We start from the raw sequence: 21,437 nt of genomic DNA, 5'->3' as shown, positions 1-21,437 counted from the left end.
CAGGCTAATGGATGACTCAGAGTGCCAGTGAGCTCCATAAGTCAATTACACATTCTGCTTTAATTCTTCATCCATCCCCACATCTCCCTAGGTTCTGTAGGAAATCTTGTTCCTTCCTACTGCTTCATTCAGTATTTTCTTTATCTTCTTTCCTCCCTCCCACGCTTCTGGAGGGCCATCTGTGTCTGACAGTCGCTTGTTCTTTTGTGGCAAGGCTGCCATGTACTGTGTCGCAGATTCTCTACAAAATGTCCCATCCTCTTCTTCCATGTCCCTCTGAATAACATATCAGTTTGCTTCTCAACCTTCTCTCTCTCAGTCCTTTTTCTCATTGAGCACTCAGTATGAGCATGACATAAACCTGTCTGGTGACAGAAGCTTTGGGCAAGTGCCTTAGAGGACCAAATTGTTGCTCAATTTCTTGCCCCCTTTCCTCCTTCCTTCTGCTTCAGTTTGAGAAATACACTTGCGCAGGAAAAGCTTTGCACAGATGTTGGGGAGGTCATGGGGTCATGGAGGAGAAGGCACAGTTCAGGTTAAAGTGGAATGGTCTTCTAGAGGACCGCTGTTAACCATGAACTGAAGGGTTTTTCTGCACAGATGTCTCGTCCACTTGGTAGGAATTAATGATGTCAACAGGAATTGACCTTGCAGTTCTGCAGAACTGGACATCGAGTATAACGTCAGGTCTGAAGTCTGGTCTGTGCTCCTAAGAACGATGTGACAAAACCTGCTTCATTGATTTATGCTTGTGTGCTCAAACAGGCTTTTGGACACTTGGAAGACGTTTCAAAACTCAAGGAGAGGAAGGTGGTTGGCTACAAATGCAAATTTTGCGTGGAAGTCCATCCAACACTTCGAGCCATCTGTAATCACCTCCGCAAGCATGTCCAATACGGGAATGTCTCTTCTGTGTCAGCCACAGTAAAGGTAAGAATTCCTTAAAGGTGACTGAAAGTGACTGAAACTACTCGCATTGTGTAAAATAAAGGCCTTGTTGATAACCTGTGGAGGGCTCTTGTGAAGTTGAATGGGTTTTGAACTGGACATTCCGGTTCAGCATGATGTTTTAATCTAACATTAAGTTTCTGAAGTGTGTTTGGTTCATTTCAAGATGTTTTAACTTTTTTTCACTCTTGATCCAGGGGCACGAAGACTCTTTAAATTCTCATTTCTTCTCAGCCACAAAGGAGTTGATGTCGTTGGTGACCGAAAGACTTGGTTTATGAGCGGGGAACTTTCTCTCAGCTACTTTCTGGGCTACGTTTCTGCTTAGTTAAGCTCAAAAAGAGCTGTTAATTTTCCTTTTATATATATTTTTTTTTTAATTTTTTTTTTTAAGAAGAGGAAGTGTGCACCTTTCCACATTGGAACTTGCACGCTGGCTCCAAACAAAACAGTCAGTGGCCAGCTGAGCCAGCGATCCCTTTCAGGTGATGAGGTGCAAACGTGTTGTTCCTTTCTCCCTGTGGAAAGAGGTACCTCCTATGACATCTCCAAGGACAGGCGATGTCCCAAAGTCTGATTTCCAGGATATTTATTGGCAGGGGAAGTGAAAGTGCACCAAGGCTGTGGGAACTAGCTCTTGTCAGAGACTCCTGCTGCCTGACTGACAGGGCTTTTTTGGTGACATAATCTGCTTTTTATGGGGAAGCCGTGTCCTCCACAGCCTAACTCGCACCACCTGAGAGAGCTTTCATTGCCCTACCACTGACCTTTCTTTACCTTCTTATCTGGTACTCCTGACAGATTCAGATGCTTCCCTCCTAAGAGTCCTTTCCCTCTTCTCCTCGCTTCTCAAGTCATGCTTATGTAGGGTCAGTGCTTTCTTTTGAGTAAATAGAAATCTTGCATCAGGGAACAAAAGCTGAGAGCCACGGTCTAAAGAATGTGCTCTTACAGGGTATTTAAGTAGCTGCACAAATGCATGTTCTGGTTAGAAAAGAGAAAGGAAAGTTACGAAAGAGAGTTGAAAATAAAAAAGACTTTTTCTGTTTGCTCTATATTTTTGAAGAGGTTTCTAGGGGCTTAGTGTACCGGCTTCTTTCTTTAGAGTTCGACACTGGTGGACAAAACCTACTGTGGAGTAGACAACTATATTAGTTTGCAGGGTAGCTACAGTCAGCCAGAGCAAAATAAACTGTCATTTATCTTGATCAAGGAGTGAGATTTTTTTTTTTTGACATATGCATGCATGTATATAATAGATATAATTATGTTTTTCCCTCCCAAGAATAGATAATTTTTTTTTTTTTTTTTTTTTTCAGAAAGCCATTGATGTGGAGTTTGTGTAGGGATATATTTAGAGAAATAATGCAGTGGGAAACCTGGACATTCTGATGAACACAGGGGAAAGACGGAGGGGCAGAAGGGAGAGAGAATTGATGGCTCTGGGGGGGTATGTGTTTTTTAGCAGGAAGCTGAAGATCCTTCAAACACAACTTTGATGGAGGGTTTTGAGGGAGCCAAAGACCCTGGCATTGTGGAATTTACAGAAGCTGAATATGGAGCATCCCTGGAAGATGAAGCCAGGCCTGGGGGCTACCACTGCAGCCAGTGTGACCGGGTTTTGATGTCTATGCAGGGTCTGCGATCCCACGAGAGGAGTCACTTGGCTCTGGCCATGTTTACCCGGGAAGACAAGTACAGCTGCCAGTATTGCTCCTTTGTCTCTGCTTTCAGGCACAAGTAAGTTGTGGCTTTTACTTTTGTTTCCTAAAAATCACCTGCTAGCAGTGCTGTTTTGTGGGCTGACACTGAAGAAGGGCTCGCTCGACTTGATGTTGAGCCACGCTTTTCTCGTGGTATTTACATAGTTCCCACCTACAATATCCTTGGCCATTATGGTTGGCTGTTCATAAGATTTCATCTTTGTATTTTCTTGAATTCATGTCAGCCCTCTTTTTGCATGTAGGGGAGAGGCATGCAGGCCAAAGAATAAGAATTATTTCAGTAGGCAAACAGTGTAGCCCACTACTTTAGGCACCCTTGTCAAATGCATGAGGCTTAACAAGCCAAGTATTTTCCTAGTTAATCTTTCATATTTAAGAAACTTCTGCTGCATGTAACTTACCTTGTTTGTAATTACTACAGCTCTTTGTGGGTTGAGTTTTCATTTCTCTTGTTAAAACAGTGCCATAAATTTATCTTAGATCAGATTTTTTTTTCTTAATTATGGCATGCAGTTTCAGTCTACAAATATTTCAAATTCATACCAGTGTGGTATAGGAATGACTCCTTCACCCTGCTTCCTTGTCTGATACATGTTGATCATTAATAGTCACATTTCTTATAATTTGTTTCCCTGAGCTTTGACTTAGTTTTAAGTTTGTTAGTTTTAGAAATTATTTTAATTGTAAAAATGTGTGTCCCCCTCCCCCAAAATGGGGTTTGTGATATATTTTATATTTTGGCATCCTGGACCTGATTCACAGGTCTGTGTTTTCTCTTAATGTCTGGGGAGAGAGCTGCTTATTCACTCTTCTAACAAAAGAAGACAGATCGAGGTACTCATTTGATGTAGGCATTCACAGCACTCACTCTTAAATTTGGTGATGACGTCACCACTTTGCAATCAAATGCATGTGGAAGAGAAGGCATTTTTTTAGTTCCTTGTGTTAAAAAGCAAGGTTTCTGGTGGTGTCACAGCACTGCAAATTGATGCCACAGTTTGGTCTGCCTTGTTGGGAAGGTCCACGGGCTTGAGCAGCCCAGAGTAGGAAAGGGATTTAGGGGAAGGATGTGTACTGCTTTGGGAAGGCTGACAGTGAGGAGAGCCCCTGCAGGACTTGCTGTTTGCCCAGTAAACTTGCTTCAACAATCAGACTTTTGTTGGGTTTGGTGCCTAGTTACTCTGTTTCCTGCAGAGGATAAGTCATGTCCCAGAAGTTGCAGGATGGGTAAATCAAAAAGTGGTGGATGGCAGGGAAGAGCTCATCACCTAACTTGATAATAGGTGTGGTTTCTGTTGTTGAAGTTGTTTGCTTCTTTTATTTTTGTTTCTGATGCAATTATTCTCCTGGGAGATTAAGTCTGTGAAAGAAACCAAACCAAATGTTTAAACAGCCTGAATCTGAACGAAACTTTAAAACCTCCTTTTGGAAGAGTGCAGCTGGCAAAGTATGTGGTTGTGAATATAGTTTTAATTATTGCCATGTAGAGTACCTTAAGGTATATATTTATAATAGCTTAATGTGTATTACATACCTCTTTGGCAGCCTGCTTTAATTGTTAAGTAATCTCATTCCCTGGAGGCTATTTAAAACAAGTTTTGTTCTGTGAAGTACTCACTGCAGGCATTCAAAGCCTTACTCATTTAGGAGAATTTTTCCCCCATTTCTCTAGGAAACCTGTGCATTTTGTCTTGCCAGAATCCCCATCCTGGATTTCTGCTAAAGTTATATTGTATGAAGTGACCCTGAGAGGAGATACAAGTTCATTTTCTATTTTTTTTTTTTTTTTGCTGTTATCAGATGTTTGAATACACAGGCTTCAGTGTTAGCTCTCGTAAACAGGGATTTTCTGGCTCAGGCTCTTGTCAGTGTGGGACTAAAGATCACGTGAAATCTTGTGTAGCGTGACAGGGCTGGAGCAACTGCTACTTGAGCTACATGTTGATATTCCATAAAAGAGCAGGACAATTTGGGACAAATAAAAAGAACTATGCCCGAAATACATCCAGAACTAAGTGGGGGATGGAGGGCAGTTTTGGCAAGTTGCAACTCCTGCAGTGTCTCTGCCCTGTTGTTGTTCCATCACCGTGTGTGTGTGAGATGACTCAAGCTAAGACGAGATCACAAAGCAGAAATGTGTCCAAAGTAGAGGCTGCACTGGAAATGTTTACAGCTTGGGCTCAGACTACTTGCCTGCCACCCAGAGACAGTGAATTCATGCCTGTCAGCCACAGTGTAGGAACTGCAGAGCTCTGCAGGATTCACTCAGTTAGAATGAATTTGATCTTATGTTAGAAAATGTGGGAAACATCCTTTTTTCCTCCTCCAAACTTTACTGAGCTGCTACAGCAAATTGTGGAGAGAGCAGTGTTTGATCACTTCGCTGTATTCAGGCTGTTGGTACTTCCATTTTCCCTGAAGAAAGTAGAGGCTGGTCTTTGCCACCCCTTCTCCTCCTGCTGAGCTTCATGTAGAATCTCCTACACTGCTGCTTCTGAAACTCCGCTGCCTTTTAATCCTGGAACTCATCAACTGTACCCTGCTGGCACCCTCCCCAGAGCAGGATCTCTAATCTGCTTTTGCTGCAGTAACCAAAAGAAGGCTTCCTCAGTAAAGCTGGTCAACAAAAAAAATATATATTTTTTTTATTTTTTTTTTAATCCTTGATCAACAGGACAAGAGGGGACATACTTTCACAAAAACGTTTGGCAGGAGAAAAACTGTATAATGATCATTTCATAAGAAAATAATTTCTTGCCTGTTTCATATTTCTTCTTTCTGGGTCATGCATAACTTAGTTTATACTAATCTTGCCCTGTAAGTTTATTTAGGTGGCTTGCTCTCTGTATGAACAGAACTGGTGTCAGCTCTGCTCCTTTCCATCACACTAGGTTTGACTTTGTTGTTTAAGCACATGTGTTGAGTTTGTTGAAGAGAGAGTATGAGAAAGAATCCTTACTTGTTCTGTTGTTGCTATAAAGTGCTTTGGTTTGCCTCTGAAGGGATGGCTGAAATGGTTGACTCTTTTCTTGTCTCCCTTTCTGTCTCTTTTCAAGCCTGGACCGCCACATGCAGACCCACCATGGACACCACAAGCCGTTCCGCTGCAAACTGTGCCCCTTCAAGTCCTCCTACAACAGCCGCCTGAAAACCCATATCCTCAAGGCTCACGCTGGTAAGTTTTTCCTCTCTGAGTCTTGCAGCCTGGCAGCTGAAATGGCCCGTGTTGTTCTTGTGGCTGATCACAGATGCTGGGTTGAACCACGTGTTTTGTCACTAGAACTGAGTAAGATTTTTTTCCAAAGGCCACAGTCGTGGCTTGCCAGCCAGTGAAACCTGTTGGGATAAGTGGGCATTTGGGTAATGGGAAGGGCAAGGATTTAAAATGATGGGTACTTCAAGAACTTCTTTCCTCTCTTTTCTTTTATATGAGTGGTATTTTTTTTTCCTTATTTCTGCTTTTCTCCAAGTGGATTTCATCACTTAACACCACAGACGCCATAACAAAATTGGCAGTGAGCTTTGCTCTGCTCTTTGTATTTATGTTTGTGCTTTAGGTGACTCTGGGAAAAAGACTGTGAACTGCACCTTGGTTTTGGTAGAGTCTTATGCTGGTTTTCATGTTATAACCAAACACTGCAAACTTTGGGAGTCAGGTCTGTGTGCAACAGACTGAAAATGTCAGAATTGCATTACCAAACATGGAAATCTGCAAATCTCTGTATTTCAGTATGGAATCCATGCAAGCAAGCAAGCAGACATGCTTCTGAGGAACTGGAACTGGGAAGGTGATGTGTCACACAGAGTAGGTCACCTGAGATTGTTGCACCGTTGATCATTAAAAAATGAGACTCAGGATTTCCTCATCTTTATTCCTCGGCCGTAGACTCTTGGCACCGTCATGCATCCTGAATTGAAAGGTTATCCTTTGGTTTGCAATCCAAACATGCACTCTGATGCAAATAATAGAATAGTGACCAGTCTGAGAACCTGAAAACCAGCCCAGTTGTTAAAAACTTTTGACTAGGAACTCCTTGAACAGGAATTTCTAACAAAAAGGACTACAAGAATGTTCCTTTTTCTATTTTTTGCTTGCTTAAAGTCATATACTCTGGCTGTGGTGGAGGAGGAAGGTGGAAAAATGGGGGGAAAAGGCATAAGAAATTTCTAGCTGTCTGCTGATTAAAAAAAAAAAACAAACTAAAAATTAACTGTTGCCATTGATCCTAAGGCATTTGTCATCTACAGAAGTATAGGAGGGATTGATGGTCTTGTGTACTTTGTTTCCTGTATTTTTTTTGGATTTCACAGAGCTTGTGCCAGTTTCTGTACTTGGATGGATAAAACAGATTAGCTCAACTTTTGCCACCTTCCCATTCTATGGGACCATGGCATTCTGTCCCTTCTAGGAAATCCAACTGTATACAGCAGTTCCAGGTCACAGAATCCCACATCCTGTACGGAGGAGCCATGGTTCTTTATTTTCACCAACCACAAAGTAATGTTTTCTTTATGCTATTACACAGCTGGGCTTCCTGCTTGAACCTGACAGATTTTTAGACCCAAAGTTGCCATGCAGCTAATATTTACTTCACACTTCTCTTCATGTAGTTCATTGATTTATTTATTAGGAATTCATGCTTCTGAACTTGGTTTAGTGGATGGACACCCCTTGAAGGGCCGTGTTTTGCATTGTACAAGAACACAATTTCATGGTTGCCTAGATAGTGCTCGCACAATGACTTGGGTAATAGGGTTTCCAAAGGCTTACAGATGTGTTTCTGCCCCAGTCCCATATCTACCAAATGAATGGTCACGTCACAGAAAAGTTGCTTGTATGTTTTTCAGTCAGACCTTTGCTTTAGTATGTTTTGAGTCAGTCATTCAGAAGTATGTATTACTGAACAAATGTCTGACTTCCTCAGACTCCCCAGTTTTTCAGTAACATGGTGGTTCTCTGAAACTCTCTCATGTTGCCATTTTTTTGTCAATTGTCAATCATCTCATTATCCGTTTATTTAGAATTTAAAACTTCAGTCCTCCCGAATTTTTCCTGAAGTCTCCTGGAGGTCTTATAAAAGTCTGTAAAATCCTGAATCCTGAAGTGTTTTACTCAGTCTGCCTCTCTCCCTCATTTTCTGGGCATGGATCAAAATTCAGTGAACTACAAAATCCGTTCTTGTGTGACAGCTGGTACCAGTGTTTCTGGCATTTGTTTTTCATCCAGTTGTGCCATCTCCTTTGGCGTGGAGCAGAACAGTTTACAGTTTCTCTAAACGGGCTCTTTGTTGTTTGCATTTGAACTTTTTCACCTGTTGTTTTCTTTTTTGTTTTTTTGGGGTTGTTTTTTTTTTGCTTGTGTTTTTGAGGGATCCTTGTTACCAATTTCTTAATTAGTAATTACTCTGGAAATGCAGAAATGGGTGACTGCAGGAGAAGAGCATTGGGCCTGTTCAGTTTCTGCGTAATCTGGAACATAATGCTTTGAGTACATATCAAGTGTTGAGACCCACTACATAAATCCTTGCATTTATTTATTTATTTGTATGTGTATTAATGTGATTACTTTGTCAGATGCAAAACTAGCAGTCAAAAAAAGTGCAGAAGACTTCTGTTGAGCCAAACTGTCGCTTTTCCTCTGCAATCAGGCACATCCTTTCATGATTTGATGTCCATTTGAAATGAATAGTGAGCATATTTATTAGTGTGTCTAGGCTGCTTGGTATGTAATCATCCTTTATTTGCTTTAATGTCTTGTGGTGTTTTTAAGTTAATGGTTGGTTGGTGCATGTTGTCATCCAGGAATCTCTTACACTGACAAAGCCATGAAGGTCTCTATCTGTATCCCACTGGTATCTCGTAACCTTGGAATATCTTTTGTCCACAAATTTTTATGTTCCATTGAACAACTCGTTGTGTGTGCTACTCAAGAAATGTTCTACTTCTCTTTGTAAAAAGGAAATATGTGGCTCACACAATGCACAGGTGAGGAATGTCACTTGAAAAAAACACGCAGGACAGTTTTTTGTTTCACCACTTCAGACTCTGAGTGATCTGTTCTTTTTCAGGTGCACCAAAAAAGGGCGTTCTAAGAGCTTGTATTTTGTCCTGACAATTAGTGTGGTTTTTCTGGAAGACAGGGGTGGGAGTTTTGTGGAGGATGGTTGCTAATCCTTTCAGGTGTGCTTACTCTGATTGGCTGCAACACGTGTGTTTTCATATTCTCTTTTGGTTCACTTATTTCTGGTGTGGGAAACCATGCTGCTTGAGAACCTTCTTTGCTGGATTTGTTGAGAGGTGGAAAACATTTTCTGCTTCGTTCATTACCAGAACTCTCGTTCTTCTGTTCCTGTTCATGAATATTTCACTCCTATATTAGTTTTGGCACTTTATGTATGACTCATATGTGGCCAGTGTTACTCTTGTACATGGAAGTGGCACTTCCAAAACAATAACTTGGCACCTGTATATAATATCACATTGTTTGTGTTGGGACAGTTTCACTTTGTGTTCCAATTGCCTCCATGCCTCCATGCAAAACAAATCTTGTATCAAGATTTGTTTCCCTTTGTTTGCTGTCTCTATGGCTTGGAATGTATTCAGAATTAAATCCACTACTGTGCATTACTTCTGTTCTTTCACTCCTTTTAGTGCTTTTTCATAACACACTTCCACACAGCCTCGTAGGTACACCCTTTGTACTTGGCCTTGCTGTGTTCACAACCTTGAGTTGGTTGCCACTTTTGTGAAGATTACTGCTGCCTAATGGCAGGTTTTTCACAAGGAAAACTGTGACCTTTCCCAAATGTAATTACACCACACTGGCGGGGGTTTTTTTTAATTTTTTTTTTCTTTCTTATTTTTCTGTGGAGGGCCCTTTGTTAAAAGTTTTGTAGTGTCCTTCTTGCTTCATTAATAATGACGCTGGATGTGCTGCATGCAGAAACAAGTGACTTCACCATCTCTAGTTGCTGTGCTCCCAAAGAAATTTGGAAGTGCCGTGGTTAAGTGACTCCATTTTCATCCCAGAGTCTGTTTTCTTCCCATACCATGCAACACAGGCATGCTAAGAGTCTGGTCTCTGTTTTTTTGACTTCAGCTGCTGTGCAAGGATCTGCAGTTGTCAGAAAGTGATGCTTTGGTCCAAAGCAGGTGTCTACACCCACAGGCTCCAGACTGCTCCAGCAAGGAGACATGCATAGCTTGTTTTCTTTGGGATCATTCTTTCGCTGAAGAGTCCATGGGAATTTTACTGCCAAGTTCAGTAAGAGAAGTGTGAGGGCCCCATTTTGTTTCTTTTGTGAGCTGATGACTTGCCTGTATTTCGCTCACCCAGGTGAACATGCCTACAAATGTTCCTCCTGCTCATTTTCCACCATGACAATCAGCCAGCTGAAAGAGCACTCCTTGAAAGTGCATGGGAAAGCACTGACACTACCAAGACCCCGCATTGTCAACCTTGCAGCCTCACACGCCCACCACACCTCCAAGAACCACACTCCTGCTGAAGAAGTGGAGGACTCTAATGGTAAGAGGTGCCTCAGAGCAAGAATTTAATTGTCTAAGGTGCCGCTTAATATTTTTATTGCAAACAAAATTGCAGCAGGCAGCTTTGCACCTAAAGCATCTTCATTTGACCATTAAGAGGAAACCCAGAAGTTGCATCAAAACCAAGAGTAAACGTGGTGTTGTAGGAAGTGATCTGCTTGAGGGCCTCACTGGTTCATTCCACATTAATTTGTTCCTTCACTGCACCAGCTGACTTTGGAATATGTCACTGCTGGCTTTGTTAGCAGATATTTACATTGTAGAAGATTTTCATAGTTTCTGTTGATAGCCAGTGGGGAAGGGATCTTCAAATTCCATCCGTGCTGCTGATTTTCCGTTGCATTCGTAGAATCATAGAGTGGTTTGGGTTGGAAGGGGAACGTGAAGATCATCTTGTTTCACCCCTCTCCCACAGGCAGGGACACCTTCCACTGTCCCAGGTGTTGCTCCATATCCCAATGTCCAGCCTGGCTTTGGACACTTCCAGGGATCCAGGGGCAGCCACAGCTTCTCTGGGCACCCTGTGCCAGGGCCTCCCCACCCTCACAGGGAACAATTTTTTTCCTAATACCTAATCTTGTTAGTAGGGCACTTCAGTTAAACTACATGATTAAGCTTAAAATGTGAACCTGTAATAGTAGTAAGGGTAGTTGTTGTTGTTGTCCTGGCTACAGAGGGCACCAAAAGTACCTTCAGATATTCAGCTGCAGGAAGGAGAACCTGAGCACTGTTTTCATTTCAGTGCTTCCTTTGAAAGCTGTTAATCCCCTTGTGCTGGAGGGCTGGGGAAGAAGACTCTTGGACAGCAGCAGAGGGAGGGGACACTGTTTAAACAGAGAAATAGAAGAGGTGTTGTGTGGTATCACAGCAAGCTTTAAGGCTTTTTAAGTAGTAGCTTATGAGGCATCTTTGGGTGTCACTTCCTACCAGTTAAGAAAAGAGCTCTTCTGTGGAAAAAAGCCAAAACAAAACAGCTTTAATTCCTGGATGAGTTTCATTGACATGGAAGGAGAATGTTTGCAGATGTTGAGAGAACTGGAATGTATGGAAGGAATGTTAGAAGAGGGGAAAATACTTCTTTTTCCAGAAGCTTGAGTGGTTCTAGCTGCTAAACAGCAAGAATTTTGTTATTTGTTGTTTTGCTTGGAATACTGGTGAGCTAAGGATGGGAGGTAATCACTATCAGTAATCATTTTGTAGCATTTTTGGTGTCCTAGCTTCCTTTTCTTTCTCACCAGAAAAAAAAAAAAAAACCCACCAAAAAACCAACAACAAAAAAACCCAGAAGTGAAATGAGAAAGAGTGCAAGAAAAAGAAGCTCAGAAAATGGCTGAAAGGAATTGAAAGAAATAAGTAATTAGCATAGAAATACTTTATTGAAGAAAAAAAAAGACATGCAAAATATTTTTGTGATTTAGCAAGTCACTTTTTGGGTCAGAATCAGAATCTTAACAAAAGATTTTGACCAGCTGCTCCCAGACAACTTTTTGTCAGTGGGTTGTCTGGAAGAGTGAAATTACTGAGTTTTTTTGCTAATGCTTGCTTAAACTAATCCAACAAGCTGAGTACATCTTGAGGTGTGTTCCACTGTTTTTTTTTTTTACTGCCTTTTAAATAAAATGTTCTGTTACTGACTTAAGAAGTGCAGAATAATTTTCAGTGGCTGTCCTAGCCTTTCCTGTGTGTTAGCAGTCTTTTGCTAGCAGTGGTGTGTGGAGAGATACAGAAGGACAATACTCAGTTTTGAGGAGGATGGTTCAGTTACTTTTTTTTTATTATTATTTTGCTTATTCTGGGACCTCAAACTCATGATTAGTGGAGTTAAAATTCAACTGCAGATCCTGTAGAGGATAATTTTTCAGCCTTTAAGAACTCCTCTTAAAAATAGATAAAATGATGACTCTATTAACAAAAGCATTTCATTGGGTTGACTTCTGTTACCTAGGTTTGCACTGCGCACTACAGCCTGAGACCAAGGCCAAATTTGTCCCAATTAGCTAGATCATCTTTAAATGGGGTTAATGGTTAAGTCACTTTGACAAGAATAGAAGCCACCCACTGGGGAGCTGGTCAGACAAGTACAGGTGTTATAATAATCATGTTAGCATTTTCAGCATTGCTTGAGGAAGGAATAACCTGCTTTAAGTAATTTTTTGACATTATACTGTTGGCTGCAGATCAGGTTAATGGTGGCCGCTCTCACACCATTTAATGGGTTTTTTTTGTTTTAGAAGGCTGTAAACCATTGCCTCTGGCCCAGGCCTGTGAGTTGCAGGTGATAGATAAAATAGGTGCAAGGCTAGATAAAATACTGGTCCCAATAATAAGAAATTATTGTGCAGGGACTATTATGTCCAGCTGGAGTATTAGGAAGGGCTCACATGGTGTGGTGTAGCTGGATTTTGTCTGTGGGTGTGTATAAAGTAACCTGCAGTGTGAACCATGAATTGAGTCATTTCACCTGGGATGCAGCACTGAGCTAGGGCTGAGGTGAGAGACAGACAAAAGGTTGTATCCCATTGTTAGGGAACTTGTTTTGTGAGTTGATAGGTGTGCAGCAGGCTTGTGTGATTGAAATGGTTGCAGAGAGGAGCTGTTCCTGTCTGTGAATGAGTATTGTGGTTGGAATAGGAAATACGGCAGGGTGGCTTGCGGGTATTTGGGGAGCTAGCAGAACTCATCTTGTCGATTGTGGAGCTCTGTAAAAATGTAGAAGAGGGAGAAAGAAGGGTACTGAGCTGTAATAGCAGAGTGCATGTCTGAATAGAGCTGCTCTGGGACAGCAGCCCAGTGGAATTTCTGTGATGCTTCTTTTCCCGGAAAAAATTGTTCCCTGACGGGCCTTTCTTAGAACATTCCTTTTGTTCTTTTAGATTGATCCATTCATTAAAAGAAGTGAATGTATTTAGATTTCTGTGGCTTGTCTCTTTCAGTTCTGTGTTGGTAGCAGCAGACTTACCTGAAGCACTCAGCTGTACATCCCAGAGGTGTTTTGGGGTGCTTGATAGACTTTTTTCATGGAACTGAAGCTAAAATGGAGTAGGTGCTGAACGTTTTGGGTAGACCTATCCTTGCCAACTGTAGTGACAATTCTGGTAGTGACAGTTGTCATTAGAAAGCATAAAAACCTCTTCAGTCCAGTTAATAACAGTGATTCAGAGGCGTGTGTGCTTCTCTCAGGGCAGTAGTGTAAGAAGGTGGTTGTGTCACTCTCAGTGAGTCAGCAGAGAAGGCTTTTTTTAAAGATACATTATTCAAAGATCCTGCCTTTTGTATCGTACCCCTCTTTGCCTGCTGGGCAATATTTTGATATATAAAGAACCTGTTTTCACTGAATGCTATTCTAACCAGAGGCAAAGCACTCAGAGGGGTTTTTTTGGGCACTGTGGGGTAATAATATTTTGGTTTGTGGGTGTTTTACTTACGAACAGTCACAAAAAAAAAAAAACAACCCAGATAATGTTGGTCACGAGTGCTATTTTTCTGCTTTTCAAAGTGTAGGAGCACTGAATAGTTTGTAGTGTCCAGCTCTTGTTAACATGATGAGGTTGCCATTGTGGTAAAATGCTCTTTTGCTCTCCTGATAGTTCACTGGTATTTTTTGTCTTGCAAGAAGGAAGTGGTGGGGATTTCCTATATATTTGCAAGTGTGTTTGGCTTGTTTGCTTGAGTTTACTTATTTGTGATTTACACCAAAATGTTGCTTAACAGTTCGGAGAACTTGCACAGCAAAAGTTAATTGTAAATTTAAATGCTACGAACTGCTAGGAGGGCTGGATGACTCTCTTCACAAGACCTGCTTCCACGTTCTTTCAGCCGTTGTGAGAGTAAGAGCTTGCTTTCATGTTGATCTCTGGCCAGAATGGGTTTTTTGGGTTTTTTGGTGGTGGTGTCATCCTGTGGGGCTCTGTGTGTCACAGGTAAGTGTTCCCAGCTCTGCTCCTGTTCAGTGCAAGGCAATGGAATCCCACCACCTGCATTGCCAAGGTGCCACACTGGAAGGCTCCCTTCTCTTTCCATAGGGAAGAGCTGCAGGCGAGGCAGGGACACAAAGATTGTGTGGCTGAACGTGACAAAACACAAACAGCAGCAGGTTGTGTGCAAAGGGATCATCAGCTGAGGGGAAAGCACTTGTCCACAGACACTGCTGGTGTTACAACTGTGTGCTCGTGTTCAGGGGCTGTGGAGGTGGTGAACTGCCTCCCTCTCACAAACTGGAGAGACTCACGAGCTCAACCCCTTGTCATGAAGTCTGTAAAGTAGAGTGACTCAATGGATTGATAAAGAGTTTCACATTATGACTTCACCCACAGCAGAGACTTCTTGAGAGCGTGTGAAATACCTGCCCTAAATTGCCCTGGGTGCTATTACTGATTTTTGGAGTAGCCCTTTATTTTTTGAAAATGACCCCATTGGCCTAACCATGTTGTAGAGAAAAGCACTGCTCTTTACTCATATGGCTGGCAGATTTGGAGCCTCATAAATTTCTTTGTATCATGACTGTGTGCAGTAATTCAAAATTATGGTTTTTTAAAATTTTACTGTTTAGGACTACAGAATTGTCAAAATAAAACAGCAAAGTGCAAGGCTGAACAGACCTGGGTGTGGTTTCTAATGTCTCCTCAGTTGTGCTGCTGTGGTATAAGGCCATTTGTTTTTACTGGTCACCAGTTCTTGATCTATAGAAAGCCACAACACTTCCTGTGTACCCTTGAAGCTGAATAATTATTCTTTTCACTGTTGTGCAAACCAAACCGGATCTGTCATTAATACCAATACACATCACAAAACACACGTAAGGTCAGAACTAGAAGATTTCTTGAGTCTTCCAATACATGGTATGTCAACATCTTCATTAAATTTAATTACTTGCAGCAGTAAATGCATTGAAAACTGCTAAGTGAAACATCCAGTGCCCTGTTCCAGTTTTTTTTTCCTGAACTTTAGCCTTTGCCAGTGGAAAATGACTTTGCCTCATCTAGAGACTGAAATATAAATACATCTGCTTGCTTTGCCAGAGCTAGGCTGGGCACAAAACTACTTGACTAAGTCTTGTGTCTTGGACTGCTATTTCAGAACTGTAAATCCCTTCCTGTTTCTGTACACTTTTATGAAGCAGATAGTGCATAATCAGTCTTCTTGTGTGGTGCCTCACAGATGAACCCCCGAAGGGTGCAGAGGGCCTGGTAGTAGGTTTGCTGAAGCAATTTCATGTAGTACCAGAATGAGAGGAGAACTGTGGGCAGCAGGGCACCGTTTCAATGAGATCCACTAATCTGATGCCAGTGAGTCATGATTCTGCCTTCCACCTTTCAGAAGAGAGGCAGGCTTTCCATCTTATCAGACGTGCTGCCCTGATTTTTGGGTTCTCTTGGTTTTTGTTGCTGTTGGGTTTTGGTTTTTTTGATCTGTATAATGGATTGTGTCTGACTTGCTTATTTTTATTCATGTGCCCTGTTACTCTTGGTAAGGGATATTTTTCTAACCTTGCATTCGGGGCAGAAAGTTCTTAAGATGGTCCCTTCCCCTGTGGTGCTGTTTCACTCTCATTGTTGCTGGTGTGTCTTTGTGTTTTATGGCTGCCGCTGTCTGGGGAAAATCACAATGGTCAGTCGTCACAGCCAGAAGACACTGTGTTAGAGCACAATGTATTTAGTTCAGGGTTTGGGGTGTTTTTGGGAGGAGGGGCTTGGACAAAGACTCTTTTGAAGTTTCAGACCCTTTTGTTTCACTGTAGTTTGACTGGAAGGGCAGAGAGCCAATAGTGACTACAGGGCAAATTCAGGCGGAGCCTCAGCAGCTAATTGCTTTAATTGCCAGGTGAGTTGGAAGGATTGCATCCATGGTAGGGATGCAAGATGGTGATCTGCCTACTGCAGAACAGCAGATGCCTCTGCTTTTGTAGTTACAGCTGGGCTGCAAAGAGCTTGTTCTGCTTGTTTCCCTGCTTTTGTGCCCCAAAGGAGTGATGCCTCATGCTCACTCTCAAGTATCAGATTAATCTGTGTTACCTCCAGGCTGCTTTTTTTATTTTCCCCAGCTGTGTTCCTTCTTTCTCTAACCTAGAGCAAGCAAGTTCCTGCTTTCCCCTCAGCCTTTGCCTGTCTCTTCTTCCCACAGTGGCCACACTGCCTTCCAGTGCTTGTAAAACTCAGTGGAACTTGGTGTGTCTTACTCCTTGTGGTTAGTGTTAAAGCTAAATACCAGATGCTTGATCAGATAGGACTTTTCTCCTTCATGAGATTGGCAGGGACTGGTGGAACAAGCACAGGGCTTGTTCACCTCCGCTTTTACTGAACAAACTCCTCAGTGTTTCAAGGTCCTGAGGCCTTGAATGGGAATGACCTTGTTCTCTGTAGTTCTCTTCCACTGTGATATGGTTGTTTGGCTTCTGGCCTTTTCCTACAGCACGTTGAGAGCTGTTTTGTGGCTGGTGGAACAGAGGAAGATGTCATTGGCTGTGCTGAGGGGAGTGTCAGCTCGCTGTTCATTGTGCTTTTTTTCTGGTACTGTTTTTTGTGCTTGAGCTGGATGGGCAAAGGCAGAGCTGAGGTTCAACAGGACACAGACTGGAGCTCATGCAGCTGGGAGAAGGTTGCTGTCAGCCTTGTATGGAGTCGGCCACCCTGCTGTGATGGGATTGCTGTGGCACTGAAAGGCTTCCCTAGGGTAGGGAGAAGAAAAATGTTTGGGCGGATCAAGAAACAGATGAAGGAAGAAACATCTTCTGGGTTCATTCTGAGCAGAAAGGAGTTCACCTGATTGCACCCACAGTGAAAAGAAAGAAGCATATCCTGATTCCTGTTGTGCGTTTTGTTTTGGTTTTTTTCCCTGAGGTTTTCGCTTTCTTTTGGCTCTGTTTTTTATGTTCAGGAAGAGGACAAGAGTGGTAGATGCTGATCACTTGTGTGTCTGGGGAATTTGTGATCACTCAACACAGAGTAAAAAAGGATGCTGTTGGCATGAAGGGATACAGGGTGTGACATGACCAAGGGTGTGCAAGAGGGCATTTCTGCATTCCCACATACTCGTAGCCTTCTCTGTCAGCCTCACTGATATTCTCCCTGTCACCTGAGACTCCAGTTTATCCCATTGATTTAAAACATACTGGAGAGATTTGGTGCTTGGCAGAGAGGTATAACTTCTTTGCTCATTTTAGCTCTGTTGAAATGGATGTGTGTTATCATCATAGTTGACAGCCCAATATTTGACATTTAGGTAGCTGGTTTTATTTCTTCTTCAAGGAACATTGTTACTACAAGTGCTTGAAAATAGTGCCCGAAGTGTTCTGAGCTCCGAGCTGGTGACAGAGATGAGGACTTTCTGTTGGCAGTAAAAATAATGTCAAGGTGTATGCTGGAGGTCTCCAGAACAAATCACACAAGTTCATGTTCCTGAGTTCTGTGGTTAGAATGAATCCTTGGTAGCCATATATTGCCACTGTAATTTTAGGGCCAGTTTTAAAGCAGAATGCAAATATCTATTGCTTGATAAATCTGATTTCTTTTTCCTCTTCATTTCAAGCCTTAGAGGAGAGTGAGCATTTAGGTGACAGGAACATGTGTTTGTGGCACTGTGTTTGTATTAATACAAATATGTAGAGGGTCAGTGCAATACAGAAGGAAATCTGAAAAACACCTGATTAATTGCCCTTAAAAATGAGAAGGAAATCATGGAACAGAATAGCACAAGGATCATTTGGTCACTGATGGTAAATTATTGTCTTGAGTGAAGAGTGAGTTGAAGTAGAACTTTGTACATTTGTAAACTCTGAAAAAAACCTGTTACCTGTAAGTCATTTTAGCAGATTGGTTAAATCAGTGTCTTGCTCAAGCTATTTCCACTTTTATTTGTGTTCCTCTCTTCTGTAAATGCACTTCCGTTTATGAAGTTTGAGTTTGGTTCAACAGAATAAGGAATAGCTAGACAAACTTTTTATTTTATGCATTTTATGGAAATAGGTAAGTTCATGGAGGTCCCAGTGTTTGACATGGAGCAGAAGTCTTGGTTTTAAGTGCAATCCTGTATTTAGATAATGGAATTTAACTCCATTTAGAATGAGAGGGTTGTGTGCAGCCTAAATGAGACCAGTAAGTGGCCAAGTCACCTAAAGAACTGCAGGAAAGTTAGACTGAGTTGAAACCAGGAAAGAAATATTGTTGTGGGGAGAAGAGATAAAAACAAGGGATAACTGGAAGTTATGGTAAAGCATTTCCTGACTGCTAAATTGATCCTTTCAAATCAACATCAGCAGAGCAGGGTTGTGCCTGCCTTGAGAGCTCATGCAAATAGGAGTTCCTGGTGGTGCCAGATACTCTAAAACAGGAGGGCATGGCGATCTCCTGGACTGATCTTTTTCTTCTTATGGAAATACAATGATATAACTTACTTCATAAATTACATTACTCCTACGTAAATCCTGATTAGTTCCTACTGCTTTCAAATGCATCATCTTACACGGACTATTGTAGCCACTCTTGATCTCAGCTATGAAGCTCCAAAATTCTTTTACAAGCAGCAGTGTGAGATTCACTCTGTGGAAGTGATTCAGATGATAAAAATTATTTATTATTTTCTTCATATTTGGTGAAATTTGTGTCCCTTGGAAATTATTTGGATATTAGCACAAGAAGCTGCATAGCCTCTATCCTGTCTCAGTCCCAATCAGAGCTAGGTTATGCACACAACCTAGGAGGAAATTAAAAGTTATAAAGAAATATGGATATAGCTTCTCTGACCTCTTCTGAATAAACAAGATTGCATGGTTCACGTGTATTTCTCATTGCTCTCTTCTGAGGCTTAGAAATAGATGTAATATCTTTCTCACAAAAGCTGCTCTGACATGATCCAAGAAGTGGCCTTCACAGATAATGCTGAAATAAATTCCTCCAAGAAGGTGTTTGGTTTGGTTTGGTTTGGTTTGGGTTCGTTGTTGGGTTTTGTGGGTTTTTTAGGGGCGTGGTGGCAGTGTATAAATCCTTTAAACGGCAATTTTATTCCAGGGCTTTATTTTCTTTACTTGGTGATTACTTTTCTTTTTTCTTTTGGAGTGTGTGACTGAGGGCACAAAACTTGCTTCTATTGTCTCTAACTCACAACATTCTAGCAGCATAAAGGTTCATTAGCAGAAATCAGGATTTAGGTAGAGGGCTCACGCTCTGTTTTTAAATATGCAGTAAACAAGACTTCTTTGGGCTGTCTGCTTCCCTGAGCTTCTTCATGAGTGTTTAGCTGTATCTCTCAAGAGTTTTAGTCTCTTCTATCTTCCCCTCCCCTCAGCTTTAATTTATTGCCAGAACATTTCACCCTCCCATGTACTCTTCCTTCCAGGTCAGTGCTGCATGGCATAAAGTGAACAAATGTGTGCAGTCTTCACAATCTTTGTATGACACCCTGCTTCGCCACCCTCCCACTTTTCAAGCTGTTGCCATTCATGGCTATGTGTGCAATCCTGCCACTCAGTCAGCTGGTAATTTTGAGTCCCATTGAATTTTGGAAAGGGTTGTGTTCCTAAATCTCCTAAGTTCCACCCTTACGCTTATCTTAAGCATTTTAAAGCAATAATTGGCCGTATGTTGTTTGTCAATGTTCTTTGGTCTTACTGCATCTGTACTTGGTTTTACAAATTTGTTTCTATCCAGAGGAAACTGCTGCTTTTCTTAAACCCTTGGATTTTTTTTCTGTCGTTCTTGATGAAAATCTTCTTTATGAATGAAAGATAAAATTAAATAACATTCCAAATATTTTCCTCTTAGTCTCTCTAGAACATTTCCTCACAGATCCAGAATGTCCTAGGCTCCTAGGCCTCTATTAATACTTAATTTCCTTCTTTTTCCTCACAAAGCGTTACTAAGCACTTTTTGTGCTTGTGTGTATAATGTTATTTATACATTCTCTTCGGGGTTTTTTCGTACCTCACGAGCCAAACATCTCTGTCTCCAGTTTCACTGTTCTTGCAAATGCTGGTCTCTTTTGAGTGGTTGATGTTTCTGTGTGGATATACCAGGAGAGCATGATGTGTTCACTTTAATCTCCCAGTGACTCCTCCTGGTCGTTGAGCTGCTGAATTATTAAAATTCTGTGAATTCAATAACGTCACTTTCCAGTGTACTCCAACAACTGCTTTTCCTAAGCAGTGTTCCTCCCTCCACCCCTATCCATCACTTTGCAAGCATGAAAGTGTTTATATTACATATATCTGGTTCTGTCCACCCTAAAAGGATGAAGCAGTGGTTTAATTTCTTCCCTTTAATAAAGTCCTTTTCCCTCTTGTTTCCCAGCGGTTGCTCAGTGTCTCTTTACTTAGACGTGTCTGGGTGTATTTCCAGCCTGTTGTTGTTGGGTTTAGGAGTCTTGTGGAAGTGTTGCTGCTGCGTATGGTGCTCATTGATGGCGCTGAAAATACCTACAAACAACGGAAACATCACTGAATTTCTGTGTAAATTTATGTATTCAGGGGCTGAAACAGCGTTTTTTTCTTCTGGAGGGATCCCAAAGTTTTGTTTTCATTTAGGTATCTCAAACGTGTTACATGCTGCTTAGGATCCAATAAAACTTGGATTTTCATGTTGCTTCTCTGGTGGGTTTTCATTGTATGTTTTCATTGTACATTTTTTCCCCAGTGTGTGATCCCAGGGTATGCAGGGATTCAAGCTGAATTGTCATGACACTATTGCCTTGCTCTTTTGGGTGAAGTAGTAACTTCCAGGTTTGTTGGCAGACTCATTGTCCCAGTTGTTGGTACTGTACTCTGGATGAATTTTTCAGGGTGAAAAGATCCCTGACCAGGCATTTTAGTGCTTTAGGCACTCTGGGTAATGCCCATGGAGGGACACAGTGGGACTTGCTTGTGTGTTCTTACCAGAGTGCAGTGGTAATGTAGATACAGCTAAATCACCACATGGACAGGCATTTCCCCTGCTTTCCTTTCAGCTAGTCATTTCTGGAATTTTGGGTATAAAAACGCTGTTCTGTACTAAGGGAAGATGATGGCTTTCAGATCCACAGGTGCTGACAGGGGTTACATTATTTGTTGGCCTTGTTATTCATCCTCTGCAGGTAATTTGTAGGTAGATGCCATATGTAAAATCTCAAAATTGAGATTTGCAGCGTTGCCGCTGTTCTTCCGTTTTTAACTACAGCAGTCACTGTTAATTTTTGCCTCTTGACACAACTGTAGGTGTCCTTCATTTTATCTCAGATCATCCTATGCTGTTG

General features: G+C 41.7%; 1 protein-coding gene across 5 annotated transcripts in view; it reads left to right on the top strand.

The window, feature by feature from the left end:
- ZNF462 (zinc finger protein 462) overlaps positions 1-21,437 on the top strand; it is a 90,012-nt gene that overhangs the window by 45,087 nt on the left and 23,488 nt on the right. For 3 of the 5 annotated variants that reach the window (XM_019289636.2, XM_019289633.3, XM_010405673.4), the window contains exons 4-7: positions 766-930; positions 2,414-2,688; positions 5,729-5,847; positions 10,009-10,200. In XM_019289636.2, the coding sequence (XP_019145181.1) occupies positions 766-930; positions 2,414-2,688; positions 5,729-5,847; positions 10,009-10,200 (751 nt within the window). The remainder of the gene's footprint in view (positions 1-765; positions 931-2,413; positions 2,689-5,728; positions 5,848-10,008; positions 10,201-21,437) is intronic. The other 2 variants (XM_019289634.2, XM_039567826.1) reach the window with 2 other exon arrangements.

This window comes from Corvus cornix, chromosome Z (genome assembly GCF_000738735.6).
Source record: "Corvus cornix cornix isolate S_Up_H32 chromosome Z, ASM73873v5, whole genome shotgun sequence".
Classification (NCBI taxonomy): Eukaryota; Metazoa; Chordata; class Aves; order Passeriformes; family Corvidae; genus Corvus; species Corvus cornix.
The sequence above is the reverse complement of the archived record's forward strand: the minus strand, read 5'-3'. Positions and strand labels throughout refer to the sequence as shown.